Source organism: Netta rufina (genome assembly GCF_964035555.1).
Source record: "Netta rufina genome assembly, chromosome: 17".
Lineage (NCBI taxonomy): Eukaryota > Metazoa > Chordata > Aves > Anseriformes > Anatidae > Netta > Netta rufina.
In genome coordinates, this window is record NC_140141.1 from 7,312,572 (window position 1) to 7,334,484 (window position 21,913).

Genomic DNA, 21,913 nt, shown 5'->3' on the forward strand with positions numbered 1-21,913 from the left:
CATGCTCAGTATTCCTGAAAACTTGACCTCCAGCTGCCTAAAAAGTCATCTTGTTAAGCTGCCAAAATGGCCCTGCTGATCGTGCAGTCACAGCTAATCCTCCAAGTCAGACACAGTTTTCTGTATGCTTTTAGAAAGGAGTCACCAAGAGTGTTTTATTTGTAGCAGAGACTGCTTAAGATTTCAGGGAAAGGAGGGTTTTGAATATTTGCAAAAAAGTTACAGGAAGATTCCAGCATGGCCTGGGTTATTTAAGCCAGCAGGAATTACCAGTTACAGATAGATAGTGAACAGGGAACTCCTACCACTGTACAAAACAAAAGCAAGTCAATAAGACATTAAAAATATGAGTCAAAGCCCAGCTCTGTCCCCACAGTGAACGTCACATTGCTGCAAAGAGCAGCAAAGGCAGTGCCCTGCAGCTGAGAGCTCAGAGAGAGACACTTCCTTGCTGGGTAACAACCGAGGCTGAGCAAGGACTGCTGCTGTACGTGCTGCCACCCCTTGCTCCCTGATCTCTGCACTCTGTTGCAGGGCCGGAGGGACCCCTGTGCTCCCCTCCTGCGGGCTGGCTCTTGGCAGAGAACAGCTTGCTCCGAGTGGAGACAGGTGGGGAGCACGAGCACTGGGCAGGGGGTCTGGCTGACCGGTGCCAGCCGTGCATAAAGCACTGGCAAGAGCAACAGCAATAGAAAACACCTCAGGCACAAATTTTTAAGTAACAAAGCCAAATTAATGGAAACTAATAACAAGAGAAAAGCTCGAATAAGTTCTCAGCAATACTGAGTGAAACAGGAAGATCAGGTCTCACAGTCTGATAAAATCACAGTTGGAAATAGAGTCAACAGGAAGCACAGATCGTCATTTACACTTGGAGCAAGCTTTTGGTCCTGGGCCCTACAGACGACTGACCTTCTAAGGCCAGCAAGAGCAGCAGCAGGAAAGGGCTGCTGGAGCAGACAGGTTACAGACCAGACCGGAGACACAGAGTTAGCAAGCATGATGCTCCAGCATGCAGAGAGCCTGTGACAAATGGGGTCATGCTGTCTTTTGGCCTGATTTGGAGAGCAGTGACCTGGAAGAAGGAACACCGAGTGAGAGAATGCAATGGCATACAGAGTGCCAAAAGGAGGCTGCTCCACTTGAGCACACAGCACTCTCTTTACCAGCCCGAGGAGCAGGCAGGCACTGTGAAATGGCTGCCTCTGCATTCATTTGACAGTGAAATTTACTGCACCTTTAAATATTTCCTTCAGTTACTTGGTTTGAGTGACGAAAGGCCCTATTCTCATCCCCACTAAAACCACGACAGATTGTGTTGTGCTTCTACAACCGAGGCACATAGGACAGACCTGCTAAGAGCCTCGTGGGCTCATTCGCGCAGTCCCCACCACAAGCACATGCTGCACAGGAAAAATACAGACTAGGCTGCGCTCCCCTGGCACCTCCAGTCCTCTTGCGGCCTGTTTTTTGGCATTTGCAGCGGCAAGCTACAGCCCCAAATTCACTAATGAATCAAGCAAATGTCTCTCTGTATCCTGCACAAAACACAATAGAACAAAGCAGCTTGGCACCACGGGGATTTCTGAGTGCAAGGTTCTAGCACTCATAGCAACTTAGCACTGAATTAAGACAGACAATTAGTGTACAGAAGTCAGCAGAGGCTGAGCGTGCAGAACACAAAGTGTTGGGGACCTGGGAAAAAGGCGAACTGAGGACACTGGTCAACAGCAAATGCAAGCCAGGCACTAAGCAGGCAGTCTGTGCTCTGCCTTAAGAAACCACCACAGAGAGCTTGCTGATTTATTTTTTTCCCCCCCCAAAAAAGAGAAAAGATGACACACAGAAAGAGTGAAAGAAAAAAAGAACAACGATGCATCAGTGGAAGTGAAATGCCTGGCAGCAAGAACTGAGGCAACCTTAAAGTTAGTGTGTTTTATGTTATTTACTCGCATTACTTCCTCCCTTTATTCAATCTCCCTGGCAACTTTACACTCCATCAATTTTTAATTGTAACTGATGTGACATACATGTTGTCGGAGTCTCATTGCTGCTGGAAACTCCCAGTCCAGCCACAACCCCATTCTTCTCAAAGCTCCCCACTGACATGTTAATCTTTTCCGCCATCACCCTTTGGATATGACCCATTGCCTTCTTCATTTCCACCCAATTTTATTGCTGGAATACTGTTCTGCATGAGCAAACTGTTCAAATGAACTCAAGTGTGTAAAAGGTTTTCTGAGTTGACACTTCGGAGGTAGTGCATGTGACTATGTTTTACATGGAAAACAACCTAGATGTCTGCGATTGCCATGTGCGCTGCTATGAGACGCCCCAGATAATTAAGCAGATAAGAGTGATTGTTTTGCATGGCAACAGAGGAATGGTGGCGGGTTGCTACCACTGAATGACTGATCTAAGGTCATATCCTCTCCGATTTTCCAGCGCTCCTGCGAGGGAGAAGGAAACAATTTGTCTGAGCTGATCATGCAGAAATTAAAAAAAAAAAGTAACAAAGGAAGCCGCACATTAGGAGGCACCAACTGGAGGAGATGGATCACAGGATGAAGCATCAGTTTACTCATGCAGTCTGTTCCCAGTGCTGAGGCCAGTTTTGCTGACATATGTGCTTGCCTGGATGCAGAGTCTCAAGACCAAACAAAAGGCTGCTACACTCAAAACATGTGGAGGTGCCTGCCACAAGAAGTACAAATTCAAAGAGCAAAAGGGCCAGCCACCCAAGTACCAAAGATGGATTGCAAGGTAGCAACAGAAAGAAAAATAGTTCAAAATGAGGGGCAAACTGATGCTTAAAACTGAACTAAGCCTCATGCTTCCTGCTATAAAATTATGTCTGTTTCCCCCCCTACCCCAAACTCCCCAACAATCTTGGTTTCATTGTACCCAGCAAGGGCTCCTTCTCCCTGTGTATTTCTCTGAAATATAAGAGAAGCCCCCACACATGCATAAACACTAGTGAAACAGCTGCACATCCAGTGCTGCCATTCCCAGGTCTGATGAGGATTTCACTTCTCTGTGTACCAGAGGTGCTCCCATATTAAAACGTTATGGTTTTACTTTTGAGGGGAAAAACTTGCAGATTGGCAAGCCTCAACACTCTTGAATGTGGCTATAAAAATAGGTAAACAAAATATTCTATAGAAAGAAAAAAATAGAAGTAATGGGAGCTATTAAAATCACTGCCCATTCCTGGAAGCTTCTGACTACACGGACCAATTTTCAGTTTTCCTTCCTCCAGTGCCGTTATGTCATGGAGAGATTCAGTAAACGTTTCACAGCCAAAACAGCCCTCGTCTCCTTGATGCATTGTCTTCATCTTTGCAACCCAGAAAACTTGGTGAGTCAGAAATCCCAGACTGGGAAGTTGCAGATTTACAATAACACATGGCTTAACAATACATTACGATTTAGCCAACACAGAAATTTTCCTGTTTTCATAGCAGGAACATGCAGACATGATTCTTGACATTGTCAGAGTTTTTAACTATAAGGAATTTTGGAAAAAGCTCGCCTAACTTCACAGACCTTGCCTTTAGGTAGGCTGGACTTTGGCCAAATAACAACAGTGACAACAAGAAACCACAGATAAAAACAAAATGGAAAATCCTACATACACTAGAATTTCTAAAGAAAACAAAACAACGTAAAAACCTGGGAAAATCCTGAAAGAAAATGAATATACAGCTATGACAGGAAAAGATGACGACAGCATTAATACAGCTAACTCTAAGTCACAGATTCTTAACACAGATTAATTTAAGTATAAAATGCTTTAACAAAATGTACATGTTCTGTGCATAGAAATGCCTACTCTTGTGGAGAAAAATGTTCAAAAACTTAAAATCTTGTATCACTCTATGTAAAACATTTGAAGAATTTACAGGGTCAGTGATTCCAGAGTTCTCTAATGAGAGCACACAAATCTCCAGGGCATTTTAGGGCTGAAAATTTGCTTTTTTGTAGTTGCTCAGCTCCACAGAAAATCAGCTTTTGTCAGCAGAAGGGACATGCTTATCTCTGATTAGCCTGAGAGATGTACATGGGAGTCACCCTGTACTTGAAAACATAGATACAAACCAAGACATTACTTCAAACACCCACCATGCGTTTGGTGGCAAGGCTCTCCCTGAAAATAGCATGGCAGCTTTGGGGCTGCAAGGAGGGAGGGAAAGGAACAGACCTCATGAAATTCATTTAGACAACGAACCCTTCTAGAGAAACAGTGAGATACAATCCTGCAAGCCACCCTCAATCAGAGCTGTTTCTGAAATCCCACAAATGACCTCAGCTTGTGTGATCATCACTCAAACGCTGGAGGAAGCTGACATCTAAGAAGTGACGAAGAGCTAAAGGTAAATGAAGGAGAACTGGGGATATTTTTCAGTGTGCCAGTAAGGAAAAGATATCTGGGCAGGGTCTCTGCTGCTTACAACAGCCAGTCCAACTTAAAGAATGCATCCTCAGAGCAAATGTTCAAACACTCCCCCTAAAGCTGTGCACAGACAGTGCAACAATCTGGAGGAAGAGCAGGAACACATGTTCACCATGACATCCTTCACTGAGGGGCCCTATTTCTCCTGTATGGTGCTTTAGTTCTTTATCACACAGCAGCTCCCTGAGAGCAGCATCCGCTTGCAATCATCTCATCGCCTCCCCTATCATATTGCAAATTTGCCACAGAGACAAAGTGTCCCATGCTGATTCACAGTGGTGGAAAAGTTCAAATAATCCATTTATCTCAGAGGCAGCCTGTTGTCATGGACACTAAACTCTGGACACGGCAGTTATCAGGACAATAAGCCTGTCCTCCAAGGCCTCGCTAGCACATCAATCAACTTCTAGCACATAGGGAAGATAGCGTTCCTTCAGCATGTTTTACAGAGGGGATAGTATATTCATTACTTCCTCTTTTGTCACTGTCCTGGTTTCAGTTAGCACAGAATTAATTTTCTTCCTAGTAGCTGGTGGAATGCTGTGTTTTGGCTTAGAATGAGAAGAGTGCTGATAACACCCCGATGCTTTAATTGTTGCAGAGCAGTGCTTATACTAAGCCAAGGACACCTCAGCTTCTTGCTCTGTCCTGCCAACAGGCAGGCTGGGGGGTGCAGTAAGAGCTGGGAGGGGACAGACCCAGGACAGGTGACCCAAACTAGCCAAAGAGGTATTCCATACCATCTGACGTCATGCTAAACAATATATAGGGGTGGCTAGCCGGGGGGAGGGGGCCGGACTGCTCGGGGTTAGGCTGGGCATCGGTCAGCGGGTGGTGAGCAATTGCATTGTGCATCACTTGTTTGTACATACTATTATTACTTTCGTATTATCCCCATTGTATCATCATTATTATTATTGTTATTATTATTTTTGTTATTTTTTTTTTCCTGTCTTATTAAACTGTCTTTATCTCAACTCACGGGCTTCACTTTCCATTTCTCTCCCCCGTCCCAGAGAGGGAGGGGGGAGGGTGAGCGAACGGCTGCGTGGTGTTTAGCTGCCGGTCGGGTTAAACCACGACAGTCTTTTTGGCGCCCAACGTGGGGCTTCTTCAGCACGACCCACCTCCTCCTCTGATGATATCCCAAAGTATTTGCCTTCTGGCCAGTCCATGATCACTTCCAATATTCCTGGGCGACTGGGGTTTCCTATTCGAGCCCGCTGAGTAATCAGTGCAACCCACTTGCTCCATGTAGCATCAGTTGCATGATGCGTAGAGGGGACCCTTCCCTTGAACATCCAGCCTAGTACCGGTAATCGGGGTGCTAGGAGGAGCTGCGCTTCAGTACCGACCACCTCCGAAGCAGATCGAACTCCTTCATATGCTGCCAATATCTCCTTTTCAGTTGGAGTATAGCGGGCCTCAGATCCTCTGTATCCCCGACTCCAAAACCCCAGAGGCCGACCTCGAGTTTCCCCAGGTTCTTTCTGCCAGAGGCTCCAGGTGGGGCCGTTCTCCCCGGCTGCAGTGTAGAGCACATTCTTTACATCTGGTCCTGTTCGAACTGGCCCAAGGGCTACTGCATGGACTATTTCCTGCTTGATTTGTTCAAAGGCTTGTCGTTGTTCAGGGCCCCATTCAAACTCATTCTTCTTGCGAGTTACTTGGTAGAGTGGGTTTACAATCAGACTGTAATTTGGGATGTGCATTCTCCAAAACCCCACAACACCTAGGAAAGTCTGTGTTTCTTTTTTGTTATACTAAAATTGGAACGATACAGAGAAGATTAGCATGGCCCCTGCGCAAGGATGACACGCAAATTCGTGAAGCGTTCCATATAGATGTCCTGGTTTCAGTTAGCACAGAATTAATTTTCTTCCTAGTAGCTGGTGGAATGCTGTGTTTTGGCTTAGAATGAGAAGAGTGCTGATAACACCCCGATGCTTTAATTGTTGCAGAGCAGTGCTTATACTAAGCCAAGGACACCTCAGCTTCTTGCTCTGTCCTGCCAACAGGCAGGCTGGGGGGTGCAGTAAGAGCTGGGAGGGGACAGACCCAGGACAGGTGACCCAAACTAGCCAAAGAGGTATTCCATACCATCTGACGTCATGCTAAACAATATATAGGGGTGGCTAGCCGGGGGGAGGGGGCCGGACTGCTCGGGGTTAGGCTGGGCATCGGTCAGCGGGTGGTGAGCAATTGCATTGTGCATCACTTGTTTGTACATACTATTATTACTTTCGTATTATCCCCATTGTATCATCATTATTATTATTGTTATTATTATTTTTGTTATTTTTTTTTTCCTGTCTTATTAAACTGTCTTTATCTCAACTCACGGGCTTCACTTTCCATTTCTCTCCCCCGTCCCAGAGAGGGAGGGGGGAGGGTGAGCGAACGGCTGCGTGGTGTTTAGCTGCCGGTCGGGTTAAACCACGACAGTCACAAATGGAGTATCCTCAACAGTGCCCAGGGCTCAGTGACCATGTAGTTACTGTATGCTCTGCTAGGTGTTTTGAATTTAACAGAGAAATCAGAGATCAAAATTAATTTTCTTCTGAAAAAGCATCTTTTCTACAAGGATATTGAAGCAGACATGGGGACAAGACAAGAGGGAGAAGGCTGCTGACTTCCTGCCTATGAATCACACTGTATTCCTCACTGGTTGGAGGAAAAAATCTCCATGATTCTCAAAATCAGAAGGTGGAAAAAACCTCTCTGGGGCACTTCCATATTCAAAACCCAATTATGATTTGCAGTAAGGGTAGCAGGAATTAGTTAAGCACAGTCTTACCTGGATCTGTCCTTTCCCCATTATGCGATCTGTGCTTTCTCCATCCTCTTTGGTGAGCTTCATTTTGTTGTAGCACTTTTCATAGCACAGAATCCGCAGAGTTTGTGAGCCTTCCAGCTCAATTTCAAACTCCTGCAGGGCACCAGGAAAGGAAAGAGCAATGAATACACCACAGCAGGACACCAGTCTCTTAATAATCAATAGAATCTCCTTAAAACTCATCAGGAAGGAGCACTTCAGGTCTGACAAAAACCTCCTCCCTAATGCAGGCAGTCTAGGATTAAACTGGAATTGTATTTTGCATATACAAGATGGCTAAATCAGAGACTAAGATGCTTGACTCCTTAGCCAGGTTTCAGTAACACATCATTCAAAGAAACAAATTCACCCATGTTCCATATATTTAATTTTGCTCTCCAGCAGGTTTGCAAGTTGGCAATAAACAGGTATAATGTCTAATTCTTCCCACTCATAACAAATAAACAAGGACACCTCCAAAGAAACCTCCTTTTTCAGTGTATTTTCACTGATGTCTTAAAAAATAATCATACTTACCTTTTTAAATGATGAAATGCTGGACAATGCAAGACAAGTTTGTACTGAAATCTTTGTTTAGCTATCCAAGAAAAATCTGCCACAAGACCTGAGAGCCATGTAAACCTGCTATGGATGTGCTGAGAGGCAGCACATGCAGCACAAGTCCAGATCATGCAGCATGGGCTGTGGACAAAATGTTCTTTCATTTGTAGTTTTTCTGCTCATGAAATGATGGAACAAGCCACATTAAGAAAACTCAACCTACCTCGTTCCAGTTGGGCTCCGTGGTGTCTCTGTAAACTCTAGTTTTAGCCTTGTTCACGAAATACCCAAAAGAATCCACCTCTAATGTGCAGTACAAATCTGAGGAGGGAAGGAAGATGCAGAAACATTATATAAATTTCTAGGAACTCCTATCTTTTCCCAAGTTTTAGGGTGTTACTTCATTTATATCTTCTGTGTATTAGCAGCTGTAGCACTGGCCAGGGCAAATTTTGTCATCTGGACCAGCAGAGTTGCTTTTATGCAGTTGAAGTACCAGTACAGTGGTATAAATAACTTCATCATAGACAAGCCCTTCATCTATAACATGAGTCTGTTGTTTGCTATCATCCGATATTTCCCAGGTCAATCCACAATGAGCAGACGGTGTACACCAATGAGAAATGAAACTTCCCTAGGTAGGTACTGGATCTCATCAACCCATCAGAGCTGATTTCACTGACAATGGCATCAGCATAATATTCCTCAGAGACTAGGTTAGGGGCTAGCCATCAAAAACTCATTATCTCCACAAAGTGATTAACTGTATGGTATCTAGTGTTTTTGAAGGACTAGTAGAAAGCTGCAGACATTGCCCCTATTTGTATGTTTTAAGTTATGTTAGCCAGCTTCATTGCATTCCCCTAAATTTATACCAATATTCTGACTTCACTTCCAGTTCTCCAAATCACCTCCTCACCATCATCCCAAATGCTGCAATCCTAAATCAATCCACGACCAGCTGTCACAGCACCTGAATTACCTCACCCCTACGATCGAACCTTGATCAACACCTCTGTATTAAAGAGCTGCAACTCACTTGAACTTTGTTTGAATCCTGTGGCAGAGTGGACGATCACATTCAGGAATCCGTAGAGACCTGGGGATTCATCATCTGAACAAAAGAGGCAAGGAATTCTGTTAAGTTCACAGAAAAGTCAAGAGAGGACAGTGATGAGCTGATTTTACACAAGTTTATGAGCACAGGTTTACACAGGTTTATGTTCCTAAAAACAAATGTGGCAGGAGCATTTAACCTAGCTGTTTTACTAAAAAGAGAAGGGGATATTGTTCCAGGTTCAGTGTCTATTTCACCTGTAATATCTTCTGGCAGTTTTGGGGTTTTACAATGCCACTTTTGGGGTCAGCATGACAGCATGGAAGAGATTCAAAGGAGAAAAGTAAAAATAAAAATGCCATATCTATACTACCGGGTTACACAGTAATAAATGATGGCCTTTGACAAAGTTTTGACCGAGGCTAACCAGAATTCTTCCAAAGGATTCCCAGGCGTAGTTCAAAGGTGTCCCAAGCCAGGGCTCTAACAGGCATGCACATCCCTGGCATGATGGCTGTGTGCAAAATCTATTTAGTAATCAGTGGATACATATTGGAGGATGTCCAGGAATATTTTACTGATTCAGATGAAGCCATATAATTTGGAGCTTGTTTTCTTCTTTTTTGTTGTTGCAGCAAACATTGGGATCACTAATTGCTTTCACTCCTGCTGTTCTCTTTTCGCATGCTATCATCTACTTCAAGTAAGCTACAAAAGTTGGCTACATAAGGTCTCAGCTTTTGATTTACAGGAACCATCAGTTTGTAAATCATCACCAGGCTGAAGCCTGTAGCAGATAGAAGCAGTAAAAGCAAGTCTAGGGGAAATGCACAAAGGCAGACACAGATATATTTTCTTTGCAGATACACCATAAGAAAGCACAAACTAGAGGTCTCACCTTCCTTGTTGATAGTGAGGGGAATGTTGTGGACTGTTTGAAGTTTCACACAGGAGTTGGTCAGCATCTGAAGCTCCACTGATGTGAGCGAGAAGCTTTTAAAGCCTGCCATGGAGATTCAAAGGAAGAGGAATTAAAATTCAAAGCAAAAGCTGGGCTCTCTCGTTTTGGACAGAATACCTGCTCCCTAGACATTGCTCAGCAATAGTACCATGGTGTTCAGGTCTGTACTGCTGCTGCAGCCCATCTCCATTTAGGGCATATTCAGCTCTGTTTAGGGCACATTCATTTAGTCCTTGGAGTGAAATGTCTCAGTTGTTCAAAGGAACCAAGGGGCACTCATATTCTTGCAAAGCCAAAAACCAGCCATGCCAAAATAAAAGTTTCTTTGGACTAAAGCCAGGTGAAAGGGTGCAGCTGTTCCCTCCACCTGGAGCTGCACAAATCTCTGGGGTAAGTTGGACAATCTCTCCCCGCACATTCCCTACATGGTACTATAGTCAAAGTTTCCCTAAAGAGGCTCAAATATGCAAGACAAAAGACATCCACGTTGCACTATGAGTTTCAGTGCGTGGTCCTCTTTTCTCAGGAAACTCTGCCCAGACCTCACCCTCTGGATTCCTGCTCTTGGATCACAGCACTTGTACCAATGCCCAGCTGAAGGTCACTCACATTTCTTCTGCTGTTCACGGATGTTCTCCCTCCACTCTGCCCTTTCATAGTCCGATGAAATGAGGAACGTGTAACTCTACACAGGAAAACAGAAGAACATTATTAGTCTGACACGCCATTGAGAGCAGACCTGCCTCCAACATCTCCAGTGAAAATTCTTAGCTATATTGTCCTTCTAGTACTACTGCCACTTGCCCTACACCACAGCTTTGTCAGTGACAGCGAGGACTCCAGCAATGTGCCTTCTCAGCAGTGTGCCAGTGGTACCAACATGGGCTTCTGTGGTCAGAGCTTTCACAGAGCTCCACCCTGCAAGGAGCAGCTATGTCCTTGGCAGCATGGGGTCCCATGGTATTCCTTGTAACAGTTGCACCATGAAACCCCAGAGCCTCTACTGCAGGCCAAGAGGCTGATGCAAGCTGAAGAAGCAGGCACCAGCTTGTGAATTTTCACTGACTAGTAACAGGATCTTGGGAGCATCCTTTGTCTTTGTGTGTGTAAAGGCCACGGTGAAAAGCTCCAGTACTGCCAGAGCAGGTGATACCTCTGGCACACTGAGCATCCTGTGGAGCTAAAAGGAGATTGTTCACAACCATTCAGCATCCCCGTTGCCAAGCGAAGCTTTTTGTTAGATGAAAAGAGCATTTCCTATCTCTCTGCCAGGGCAGGTCCGTTTGTATATGGCATATACAGGCACACGGACACACACAATCCTTTGACATCTGTCTTGTACACAGGGACTGAGGCAGACCAGAGAAGCCACTCACCTTGCCATTGCGATTGTGTACCCGGAAGGCCATGTTGGGAGACATCAGCAGTAGGAGTGATTCCTGCTCTGAGAGCTTCTTTTTCAACCTCTCAATGACCTTGCTGCCCTTATTGGCTCTCTGAAGGGTGGGGGAGAGAGGGAGACAGAGGACATGAATGTCATTCTCCTACAGCTGCCCCAATTTATGCCAACACACATTTTCAGACCCATGGTCCCTTCCCTCTGAGAGTAGCAAAATGGCCCCAGGCAGGAGAAATGCTGTCAATAGGATTCACAGGGCTCCAGCTGCTCAGGAAGGTGTTATCTCTGCATTATCTCTTCAGCCAGACTTGACTCTGTGCCCAGTCCTAGCTGCCCCAGATGAAGGTGCAGGGCTGCGTGCCCACCGTCCCAGTTACGCCCTGTATTTTCTGTTCTAGAGGCCGCAGGCAGTGTCCCATCACTGGGCAGCCATAGCACTGCCAGGTCCTCCACAAGCATCCTTAGTCAAGGAGAGTGAAGGCAACTTCTCTAAAAGTTGCTCGGAACTCTATCACCAAAATTCTTTCCCATCTGCTACCTACCAACGCATTTTCAGAGGTCACCTAAAACAAGTTTTTTTTTTTTTTTTTTTTTCTTGGATAAAACCCAGCCCCAAAGCCAGCCACGTACATTGTTTGGCACTGATGCACCAAAGCGTGTTTCCTAAACACCTGCATCTTGTGAGTAAGAGGCTTCCACACGGTGTTCTTCCTAGTATCTCACATTTTCCAGGAAACCCTCTCTGAAAGCTAGCCAGGGCAAAGGCACAAGAAGCATGTTCTTTGGAAGTGCAGGGGATTTTCTTCTCATGGTACAAGTAATTTTATTCATATCCTTCTCTACATACCATCAGGCTTTTAGTTTTCAAAGCCTTTTTTCTCATTTGGGTGGCAGGATGGTTCAAAGTCCAACAACTCTGAGAAAACATGCCTTGCAAGCAAAGACAAGCCTGGGCCAGAGACACCACATCTGTGTCAGACTGTCCAGTCAGAATAATTTGTATTCTCTTTATATATTGCTGTTGCTTTGACACTGGTGAAGTCAGAAAATGCTAGAAAAGCATAAGTGAGCCTGCAAAAATTCCAAAGTACATGCTTCTGACCAAAATCACTTACAGGATCATACTCAGACGGCCAGAAGTCAGACTTCCTAAGAAGTGCTATGCCACACTCCCAGTCCTTCTCGTGTCTACAGCATAAGAGCTCTGCTCTCCACATGAATGCCTGGATAAAGCAGTCACAGATAGTCCCATGCAAGTAGGGAAGCTACTGGCTACCATAAAGCATCTTTTGCAGTTCCTGCATCCTCAAAGGACACCATCATTCAAGCACTGCACTAGGATGAGCAACGATGGGCTGCGCAGCAGTCTAGATATCACTGCTAACAGAGCTGCACCACAAATCTCTGCTGGGTGGTCTCTGCAGGACTCCCCATGCTGTGCAGCTCTAGGAATGCTGCTTCTATCAGCACCTCATGTCAGCAAAGATACTGAATCTGTTCTATGCTTTGGATGGAGCGCTCAACCCCTTTTTACCTTTTCACGCTGGATGTCATTCTTGATCTGGGATATCTTGATCTTCATGGCATCCAGCTCCTCATCAGGTACCAGTGGGATGTTGGGCACTGCCTCAGACTCATCCACCATTTGGAAACTAAGGTCCGTGAGTGGGATGTACCATTTGCAGTCATACTGCTGGCTTTTTCTGAAAGACAGAAGTTCCAAACCTTTACTACTACTGGTGCTTGGCAACACCCACTCCCCCTTCCCACGATCCTTTCCTCATTATAGTTCAGAAGATACAGAAATGGGCACAACTTCACTGTGACTTCCAGGTGGGAAAAATCTGGCAAAAGGCTGCTCTCCAGTAAGAAACTGGAGTATTCAACTATCATTGCTGGCTAAACCGAGAACTGTGCTGAAGCTGAGATGCAAAGTACGTAGTCCAGAAAGGAAACCTCACCCTCCAATCTGCTTCTTGAGCTTGGCACACAGGAATAGATCAGTAAAAAGAAAGACATGACGGAGTTTGCGAGCCCCCTCAACTAGCTCCACCATGAAGCTGTCCTTCAGGAGCTGCCGGTGCTGGTGAAAAACAGAGAAAATGTTTTGGTTAGTGCAGGAAGGGCCCAGGTAAGGCACTGAGCCCCCTCAGCAACACACTCCATACTCCTTATGCATGACTCCTACCAGAGCCAATTGAGTAAATTGTTTCAATACAGAGAAAAAAAAAAAAAAGAAAGAAAAAAAAAAGCTGTTAAATGCTCCTTATTGCAAGCTCTGCTCCCTGCTGTTGCCTTCTCTCCTAGGGGCAGCAATGGCCAGCCACCTCCTTCCTCATCTGGTTCCAGGTCAGAGCTGAGGCTTATTTCCATCACCTGTCTCTGAGCCCGTGTAATTTATGGTGAGTCATTGCCTGGCTTCTACATACCCGAGGGCCACTATCGCTCCCAGAACATCATCCCCCCCACAAACCAGTAGAGAGCAGCAAACACCACTTTTCTATCCGGGCTTTCCCTGCCCTCCCCAGGAGTCACTTTCCCAGCTACTGGGTGCAGCTGGAGCTATGAGGAGCCTACCAACACCTCCATTCCCAGCAGCATTAACAGCTGAATGCCATTGCTGCTTCTTTATTATAAGTGCTGTTAAGGGATGATTCCTGATCAAAATGTGTACCTAGCAAACTCCTCGGTAGTCCCTTACCAGCCTGTGTTTAAACAGGACCATCTGGATATGTCCCCTACCCCATGCCTGTTAAAAGCCTTTTTTTTTTTTTTCCCCTCAAGTCAAACAAACATTCCTCAAACCTAGATGATGTAAAGAAAGTGCCTAACACTGATGCCATTATGTCTGCCTCTGGTTCCAGGAAGCTTTACAACCTTCTACATGAGAGACACACACTGGAGGGCAGAAGCACCTCTTTCCTATTGCCCTTGCAGGGGCTCTGCAGCTGACAGACAAAGTCTGGAGCGCTGGCAGTGAGGTGGATGGGTCTGTGCCGTGACCAGTGACCAATGCAGGAGTTTCAAATGCTGCTCCACGCTCAGACCTTCTGTTCTGATGTGTCAGGATCAGTAAGAGTTTGAGTGCACACCTGGAAGAATAGAAATCTCCCACTGATTTTCAAACAGAAGTCAAGGGTATGAAACTCTGGGCAAATTCTATTCCCACAACGACACATAACTGTCAGGTTTGCCTTGCTTCATGGCCAGTACAAGCAGGCACCATCAGTGTATCCATGCAGGTCTGCTAAGACACTTTTTCCTGACCCACAGTATATTTCCTTGCTATTCCAGCTAGGGGGATGCTCCCCTGATGCCAGGGAGTGACACAGCACACGTGCTGTACACGCCATGACAACGTCACGGCTGGAGACTGGAGAGATCTAACACTGCCCAACGCTCGCCAACACCCCCTCCTGCTGTATCACTGCCAGCCTTCTTCAGGCCCACGCATGACTTGCCAGTAGGATTTGCTGCTGGCCTGCAGCATCTCTGCAATCACCACACATGCAAAAGCTGTCCTGCTTTTCCAAAGGCAGCTCTGCTCCGGTGTGCAGTAGGAAAGCAGTTAACCTGAGCAAGGTCAAGACATCCAAAGCAGAATCGTGCCTCAGTTTCTCTGGGTTATGCCTCATGAGTTTTATTTGCTGCATGATATAACGAGCCTTGAACACGTTTACTGCAGAGAGTGGGAGTGCAAACCCCCGCACTGCCTCTCCTTCCTCCTACCATCCTTCCCATCTCGGCTCTCCAAATGAAAACAAACCACATCAGTCCCGAGCCCAGCACACATCATGGCAGGAAGCACAAGGGAGCGAAATGTCCTTGCAGACATAATTCTTGTTTCCACAGTCTGTCCTAGAGCACCCCAAACTTCCTGACATGGGCTAAGAGTCTGCGTTTTACTGTCTGCAGCTGCACTAGCAACACAGCAAGCTGCTGAAGCACAGATAGCGTCAGCATCTCATCTTGGGGCCACCTGCCAATGTACAAAAGTCCTGGGAATCTGCGAGCAGCAGCAACCAAAGCTGCACCTTCCCCATAGTGCCAGGAAGTTAATGCTGCTCCCCAGCAGACTCTTGTACCATCTCTGGGCATGAGCCTGTGGAGATCTGGTATCCAGCAGTGATTCAGGCTCTGAAAGGCCTGTACATATGTTAATGTTTATTTTTAGGTGGGCGTGATCCTCCTGGCTTCTCCTCGGTGGTTTTGGAGAGAATGCCTGCCTGCATTGATGTCGCTGCTAATGATGTGCACTTGTGCATGCCTCCCCCCTCCTGCCCAGTCAACAAATCCCAGGTAGGCAGGAAACTGGAAACATCCAGCTTTAAAAATAAATAAATAAGAAGGAGGTATGCTGTCAGTAGCAGAAACACTCTCCACAGCTGCAAAGAATTTCATCTGGGGGCATTAACAAAGCAGGGAAAGAGACTTTCTGAACAAGCCAAAACCCTGATCTCAGGTTGGTAGATCTGATGAATATTAATTATGCTGCAAATCAGCTCAGCTCCTCCAGGGCAATGAGAATAGCTGCTTGTTGCCAGCTCAACCTCAGCCCATTGTTCTTAGGTGTAAAGATGTTCTCTCAACTCACTCACCTCTGCTACCCAGGCAGGCACATGCCCCAGGCCTGACCTGCTTTGTGTCTCCCTTTTGCGAGACACTGGCAGGTATGTTTGGCTTTGGCAGTATTCCTGTACCATCACCTAGATCACAGTATTTTGAAGATAAGCATGTCTTCAAGTGAAGGGATGCCCATAAAGAGGCACCAGTGACTGGAAGTCCTGGTGTCAAGCCTCCACAAAGCAAGACTAGAAGAGCCCATCGCTGTTCCCTGCAGCAAGGCCACAGACCTCCTCACACAGCCTGCCTGCTCCACCCAGGCGACCCCTTCTCCTGTGTCTAAATTTGCACCTCATCTGCGACTGCACGGTCTTTGGCTGTCATCATCTGAGCAGAATTTCTCCAGGCAGCCCTGCTCTCTGTCCCACATCTCCCCAAAACCCAAGCAGAAAGCTCAGCTATACAATGCCAAAACAGGGGTGTGATTTAACAGCCTTCGTACTTCCCATCTGGGACTTGGGTACCCCTCCTTTGCACTGAGTTTATTTTGGCTGGCACTCCTGGGTACAAATTACCCAGGCTGACAAGACACAAGTTTTGGCAGCAGGATCTCTCAGCAAGGGAGCTGGGAAGAAGACAAGGGTGTATTTCCTAAGCTTGACTGGAAGAGAAATGAAGAGGTGAAAGGGATGTATTCCAGTCATCTGCTCGGAGGGAAACACTAAGCTTCCTTGAGCTTTCATTCTTCATTTCTTCTCACTCACGAGCTAGGTGGGAAGGTCTCCCACAGGGAGCCACAATGAGCAACCAAGGATCCAGGAAGGAGAGGACAGGAGAAAGGGTTTGCGGATCAAATCATAAGGGCGTGGAGCTTGATATTAGATCTAACTACCAGCTTCTCTGGGAAAACAGGATTTTCATTAGGGCTGGCCACAATAGGCATGCACCAGGCTGAGCAGCATCAGTGGAGCAGAGGAAGAGCGCTTCCAGCAAAGGGTCACATCCTTTGTTGCAAATGATTCATCTTGCCGGGAGGGTTCAGCAGGTCAGTGGGAAACAATAAAAGCATTTCCCAACTGGCTTACCAGATCCCTGCCAAGCCCCATGGTGAGGGAGCACAGGGCACCTTCCTGACCTCCCGGCATGAGTCAGCCCATCCTATCCCGCCCTGGGGGAGCCAGCAGCCCTCTCAGGCAGCACTTGTGCCCGTCAGGTGTGCAGGCCACCTCAGCTCCACCGGTCCTCTCTAGCATTTTGGGCACCAAAGCCCACCTTGGTCAACTCCCACCTACAGGCAGCAACTGCTGTTCCTTCCGTGGCCTCTTGCTAGACAGAGTCTCCTGAAACACGAGGTCTTTTAGCTTGGTGATCCTGCTGTATGAGATGTACAATACCTCATGTGTTTTCTAAAACAGGCTACACAGACACCAAACAACGTGAGTTTAGTATCAGAGTGGCAGTGTGATGCCCTCTCTTCCGCAAACAGCCCCAGTACTAGCAGGTGTCCAGCCCAGGAGCTCAGCTCAGCTACAGAAAGATGTTTGTGGAGGCCTAAAGGAAAATCTCACATTTTGTATCAAAATGGGGTGAATTAGGATCACCTTTAATCTCTTACGCAGGGCCTGGGCCCTGTCACCTCCACAAAGCTGTTGTCAAGCTCCTGCACTGGTGCAGTAAAAGTCCCAAGTCTCCCTTCTAGACCCTGCTTTCCTTTTCATGTTTTTACCTGCTTCTTCTCCCACCCATCTCAGTGCTCTGGACAAAAGAGCTCTCCCTCTACATCCTTCAGTGCCTGGATACCTCTTTGGATTGCCTCCTGCTGTCCTCCTCCTCTTACCTCTGTTAACAAGCATCTCCCCCTTCTCTGCTACCAACCTCACGACTACCTATGTACTCATCAATTCATCCTACAGTGTTTTTGTGCTGTTTGCACATGATAAATCCTGATGCTGTCACGTACCACTTAACTCCAGGAAGTGTGGCAGAAGGCAGAAGACCAGCTTGTCTGAGACACATTACAACAAATGGAATGTAAAAATATACTCATCCAGAACCACAGCTGTACAAAGAGTTGTCTCCTCACGTGAGTGCCAAGGAAAGAGCTCATCCGATGTGGTGACAGCAGAGGCCTGCAGCATGCGTGGGTGAGAGCCCCGGGAAGGACTGGAACATGTGTGATGCAGGAGGAGGAGGGTAAGAGCAGGAGATGGGTATTGGCATATGTCAGCGAGGAAGAGGTGGTTTGGTTTTCTGCAGAGCGTAGGAAGAAAATGATTCCTCGTGTGTGTGTGCATGTGTTGCAAGACTAGCATTGCAGAATAAAGGGATTCTCTGCCTAGGGAGCTAAATTGGCTGCCCTTTGAGCATTTTAATAGCCTTTTTTTTTTTTTTTCTTCTTTCCAAAGCTTCTGTCACCAGGAGCTCTCTGACTCCAGCTGCGAGAGAGTGTGAAGCATCCAAGATCAGTTTTGAGTGCTCTATTGCCAACATCTGCCCAAGGCCTCTAGGAGCAGTAGGCACCAGGCCTCAAGCTGTGCGTGCCTGCCTGTGTCTAAGCTTAGCCCCCAGCTTTCCAATGGCTTTAGTTTGCACTTCTGTTCCCTTGCATAGCTCCTTTGCCCTTTCTTGTTCCTACCACAGCCTCTGCCACATTGAACAGGAGCCTAAAGCAATGATACCCTGTCCCTTGATTGCAGTTACAAGTCACATTTAGATACATGGTAGAGCAGTTTGCCAAGCAGCTGCTTTTCCTAAGTGCAGACATGGAAGGTCCACAGCAGCATATGATCCAAATCTGATCCAAAATGCAATCTAGTGGACTTGTTCCCAGAAGGAGCTGCCTGTCTGCCCTCTCATGTGCTGAGGAGCTCAGACACTAAGCCAAGGTTTAGCTTTCAGGCAGCTCCATTCCTCCATACCACTGTGGGATCACACAAATACCAGTGCCAACACTTCAGAGAGGGTGGGACTGCATGGCCATGGGCAGGGCAGAATGGCAGCCACCACCACCCAGATTGGTTTGAACTGCCCTGAAACAACACCCTGCCAAGAGCGCTGGATGAGCTGCAGTCAAGGGAAGGCCCAGCATTTCCCAAATTAACTCCGTGATTTGCTGCAGTTTTATTAACTCCTCCTTTACAAAAATGGGCTGAATTAGCTAGAAGCACAAGCCTTGGCAGTGAAAGACAACACCAGCTTCACGATCGTTTGCACCCAGATTCAGATGAGAAAAAACATGCAGTCCACATAAGTGATTTGTTAATCAGTCTCGCAGGGCTATCACTCCTTCCCTTCTAGCTTATCTGGCACATCCTTCACCTTAAAGCATACATTTTCCTGCTTCTCCAGGGGACCACCCTCTGTAAAACCTTAAACAGGTTCCCTTTTCAAGACCAGAGGATAGCAGTAAAGAAGAGTCAGTGAGCAAATAAGGTGTCTGCTCCATGCTCCTAAAAGGTGTAAGATTTTTCACCCCTCCCATTCCGAGTCAGAAGGTGCTGTGCTACTCAGACTCCCCTTTTCCTTCCCTCTGTAAATGTGTTTGATTACTTAGAGAGTCAGTGAAGTGGATATCTGCAGATAACCCATCAAAAATGTAAAAAAAATAATAATAAAATAGCAAAAGCAGAAAGGTAGGAAGAAAAGAAGCAGTAAGATAATGGAATAGTAAAGGCTGAAGGGAGACAGATCCAAAAGTCTGGAAAAAGCCCTCCTGGCTTCCTTGTGCTGCCATCTACCATGTGCTCAAATGCTTCCTCAGAGATACAGGGACAGTACTGGGATTGAAATTCTTAGGGCAAGACCAGAAAAGCTGTCAAAAAACTGCAAGGCCTACACTCCTCCCATACCCTTTCCTTAGAGTCCTACTGTGAGGATACATCCAAACCCTTCTGCAGATCATGGAGAAAACGTCCTCAGCCCAAGACCTCTATGTTCTGCTAGTTAAATTCAGCCTCAGGGCCATTCCTGCCTTTCCAAGCCCCAACCAAGCATGCTGAGTGAACCACTCACAAATCAAACAGGCTGGGGCTGGTGCTCTCCTGGCTCATTTGTAGCAGCAGTCCCCAGCAAACTACAAAGCTGAGACGGGCCAGCAGCAAGGGCCAAGCTAGGTGTAGCATTCCCTCAGTCCTGGATTGTAGGTTCAGCCCACCAACACGGGTCTTCCCTGTTGTAGCCCCTTCCGTCCCTGCAGTGAATGGTTTCACTCCCTTTGTACCCACCTCCTCACACTAACTGAAATACTCATTCAGCCCCAGCACATTAAACCATGCCCACAAATCACAGAAAGCTTTCAGTTTGCACTCATAAATCTAGAATTATGAAAAATTGCCTGCTGAGCCAAGCAGAACTGGGGGGCTGGTGTGCAGGAAGGACATCTGACATCCTGCAGGAAGATAGCAGGCAGGTCAGACCAAGCCAATGTCCCCGGAGCAGGGAACCACCGTTTGCAAAAGGGATGAAGACTTGTACTGCCTCCTGACCCACACCTCTTAGCAGCCCGTCACTAGGGAGATTAGCCACTCACTGCTACCCACAGTTCAAAGAGATCCTAAAAAAAAAAAAAAAAAAAAAAAAAAAGCTGGAGCAAAGCAGATTCAACTCCTCCCAACAATGCACTCAAAGGGAAAATATTCTGCATAAAAGGCAAGGACTGGGGAAAAAAGATAACTGCGATCAGCACCTAAGCAATACATGAGGGAAAAAGGCTGTTTTCCCTCCTTCTCTTCCACCAAGGAAATTTCAAAGTGGTGTAAGACAAATAATGAGAAAAGCCATCAAAGCAAGCTGGTGATTCATTAAAATAAAAAAAATGCATTATGCATTGAGAGTAGTCAATTAGGAGATGCAAACTGCACGCTGTCCTGTCACCCCAGGGGAAGCACAAGCAAGGGGAGTGGGAGGAAAGGATAAGCAGAAAAGGAAAAATTTACAAGCATAAACAGAACCCAGCTATGACCTCAAGGTGAATAGCTTGTAGGAAACAGCAGCCATCACTAACCCACCCAGAGTAGCTGGAAGCTCCCTTTGTCTTTGGATTGCTACGAAGAGAATGAACGTAGCTACTCTCCAGACAGAGTGGTGTCAACCAAAGCATTACTGCTTCAAAAAATAAGGGCTACTGGTGCCAAATGATCAAAGAAAGTATCCACATTCAGATTCCCAGAGTGGAAGGCTGGGAAGCATCAGAAGCAAGTACTTTTCTTCCCTGAGCTCAGTGCAAGCAGTGTGGGAGAGAGCACAAAGGGTTTCCAGTTCCCTCCAGCACACCTACAGCCCTCTCCTTAGATACGTAGGCTTCTTTTCCTCCCCACATCATACAAGAAGTCACTACAGGGCCAGTGAGAGTGTGAACTGGCCTGCTGAGCCCAATGCTGACAGGCCTCCCCCTTCCTGCTTTGTAAGATCTGACAAACATACTGCTCCAAAAAGAGATCATCAGGATTATCCTCCTGAGCCTGCCCCTCCGCCTGGGCTCTAGCACTTCATTAGGATTCTGCATGACACTTTCCAAAGCCTGCATCCCTCATTGAGATGCTGACAGACAACGAGAGAACACAAAGTGCTCCCTCCCCTCTGAGGGGGCATTCCAGCCTGCAATTTCTGCTGTGACTCAATCAGCATCCACTTTAATGAGGCCATCTACTATCTCCCGGCCTTGGTGACTGATGTTTGAGCTTGTACCTCAGTCTCTGATTGCTCAATCCTCCCTCTTCTCAGCTGCAGTTCTCCTCAGTTAACAAAATAAGAATATGACCAAGAACTGTAGGACAAACAGTGCACCCAATTCCCAGTACTGCAGCTTCTAGCAGATCTTTGTCAGCTGATAATCCGTTTAGCAGCTAAAAGCAAGCATGTTTAACTGACAGGATCTGGGAATACATCTTGAAGGTTTGCGTGCGTTAACAATCTCCTGGGCTTTGTAGGAGATGTTTTTGCACTGGCTAATTTGGGTCACTTTTGATCAGCCAGTGTCCTTGGCACGCTGCCACAATGCCTCTTATGAATTTACTCTCTTAGCTGCACCTCTCTTTTGTCCAATCTCCTACATCCTTGTGTCTCTTAATAATGTCAGTCCTGGTGTGTCCTCATCGGGAAGGACT

At 46.5% G+C, this 21,913-nt stretch overlaps 1 protein-coding gene across 2 annotated transcripts in view; it reads right to left on the bottom strand.

The window, feature by feature from the left end:
* BCR (BCR activator of RhoGEF and GTPase) overlaps positions 1-21,913 on the bottom strand; it is a gene marked incomplete at its 5' end in the record, with an annotated part of 104,227 nt that overhangs the window by 16,017 nt on the left and 66,297 nt on the right. For both annotated transcript variants that reach the window (XM_084297408.1, XM_084297407.1), the window contains 8 exons: positions 7,251-7,382; positions 8,053-8,150; positions 8,869-8,943; positions 9,785-9,889; positions 10,457-10,532; positions 11,224-11,343; positions 12,781-12,949; positions 13,208-13,329. In XM_084297408.1, the coding sequence (XP_084153534.1) occupies positions 7,251-7,382; positions 8,053-8,150; positions 8,869-8,943; positions 9,785-9,889; positions 10,457-10,532; positions 11,224-11,343; positions 12,781-12,949; positions 13,208-13,329 (897 nt within the window). The remainder of the gene's footprint in view (positions 1-7,250; positions 7,383-8,052; positions 8,151-8,868; positions 8,944-9,784; positions 9,890-10,456; positions 10,533-11,223; positions 11,344-12,780; positions 12,950-13,207; positions 13,330-21,913) is intronic.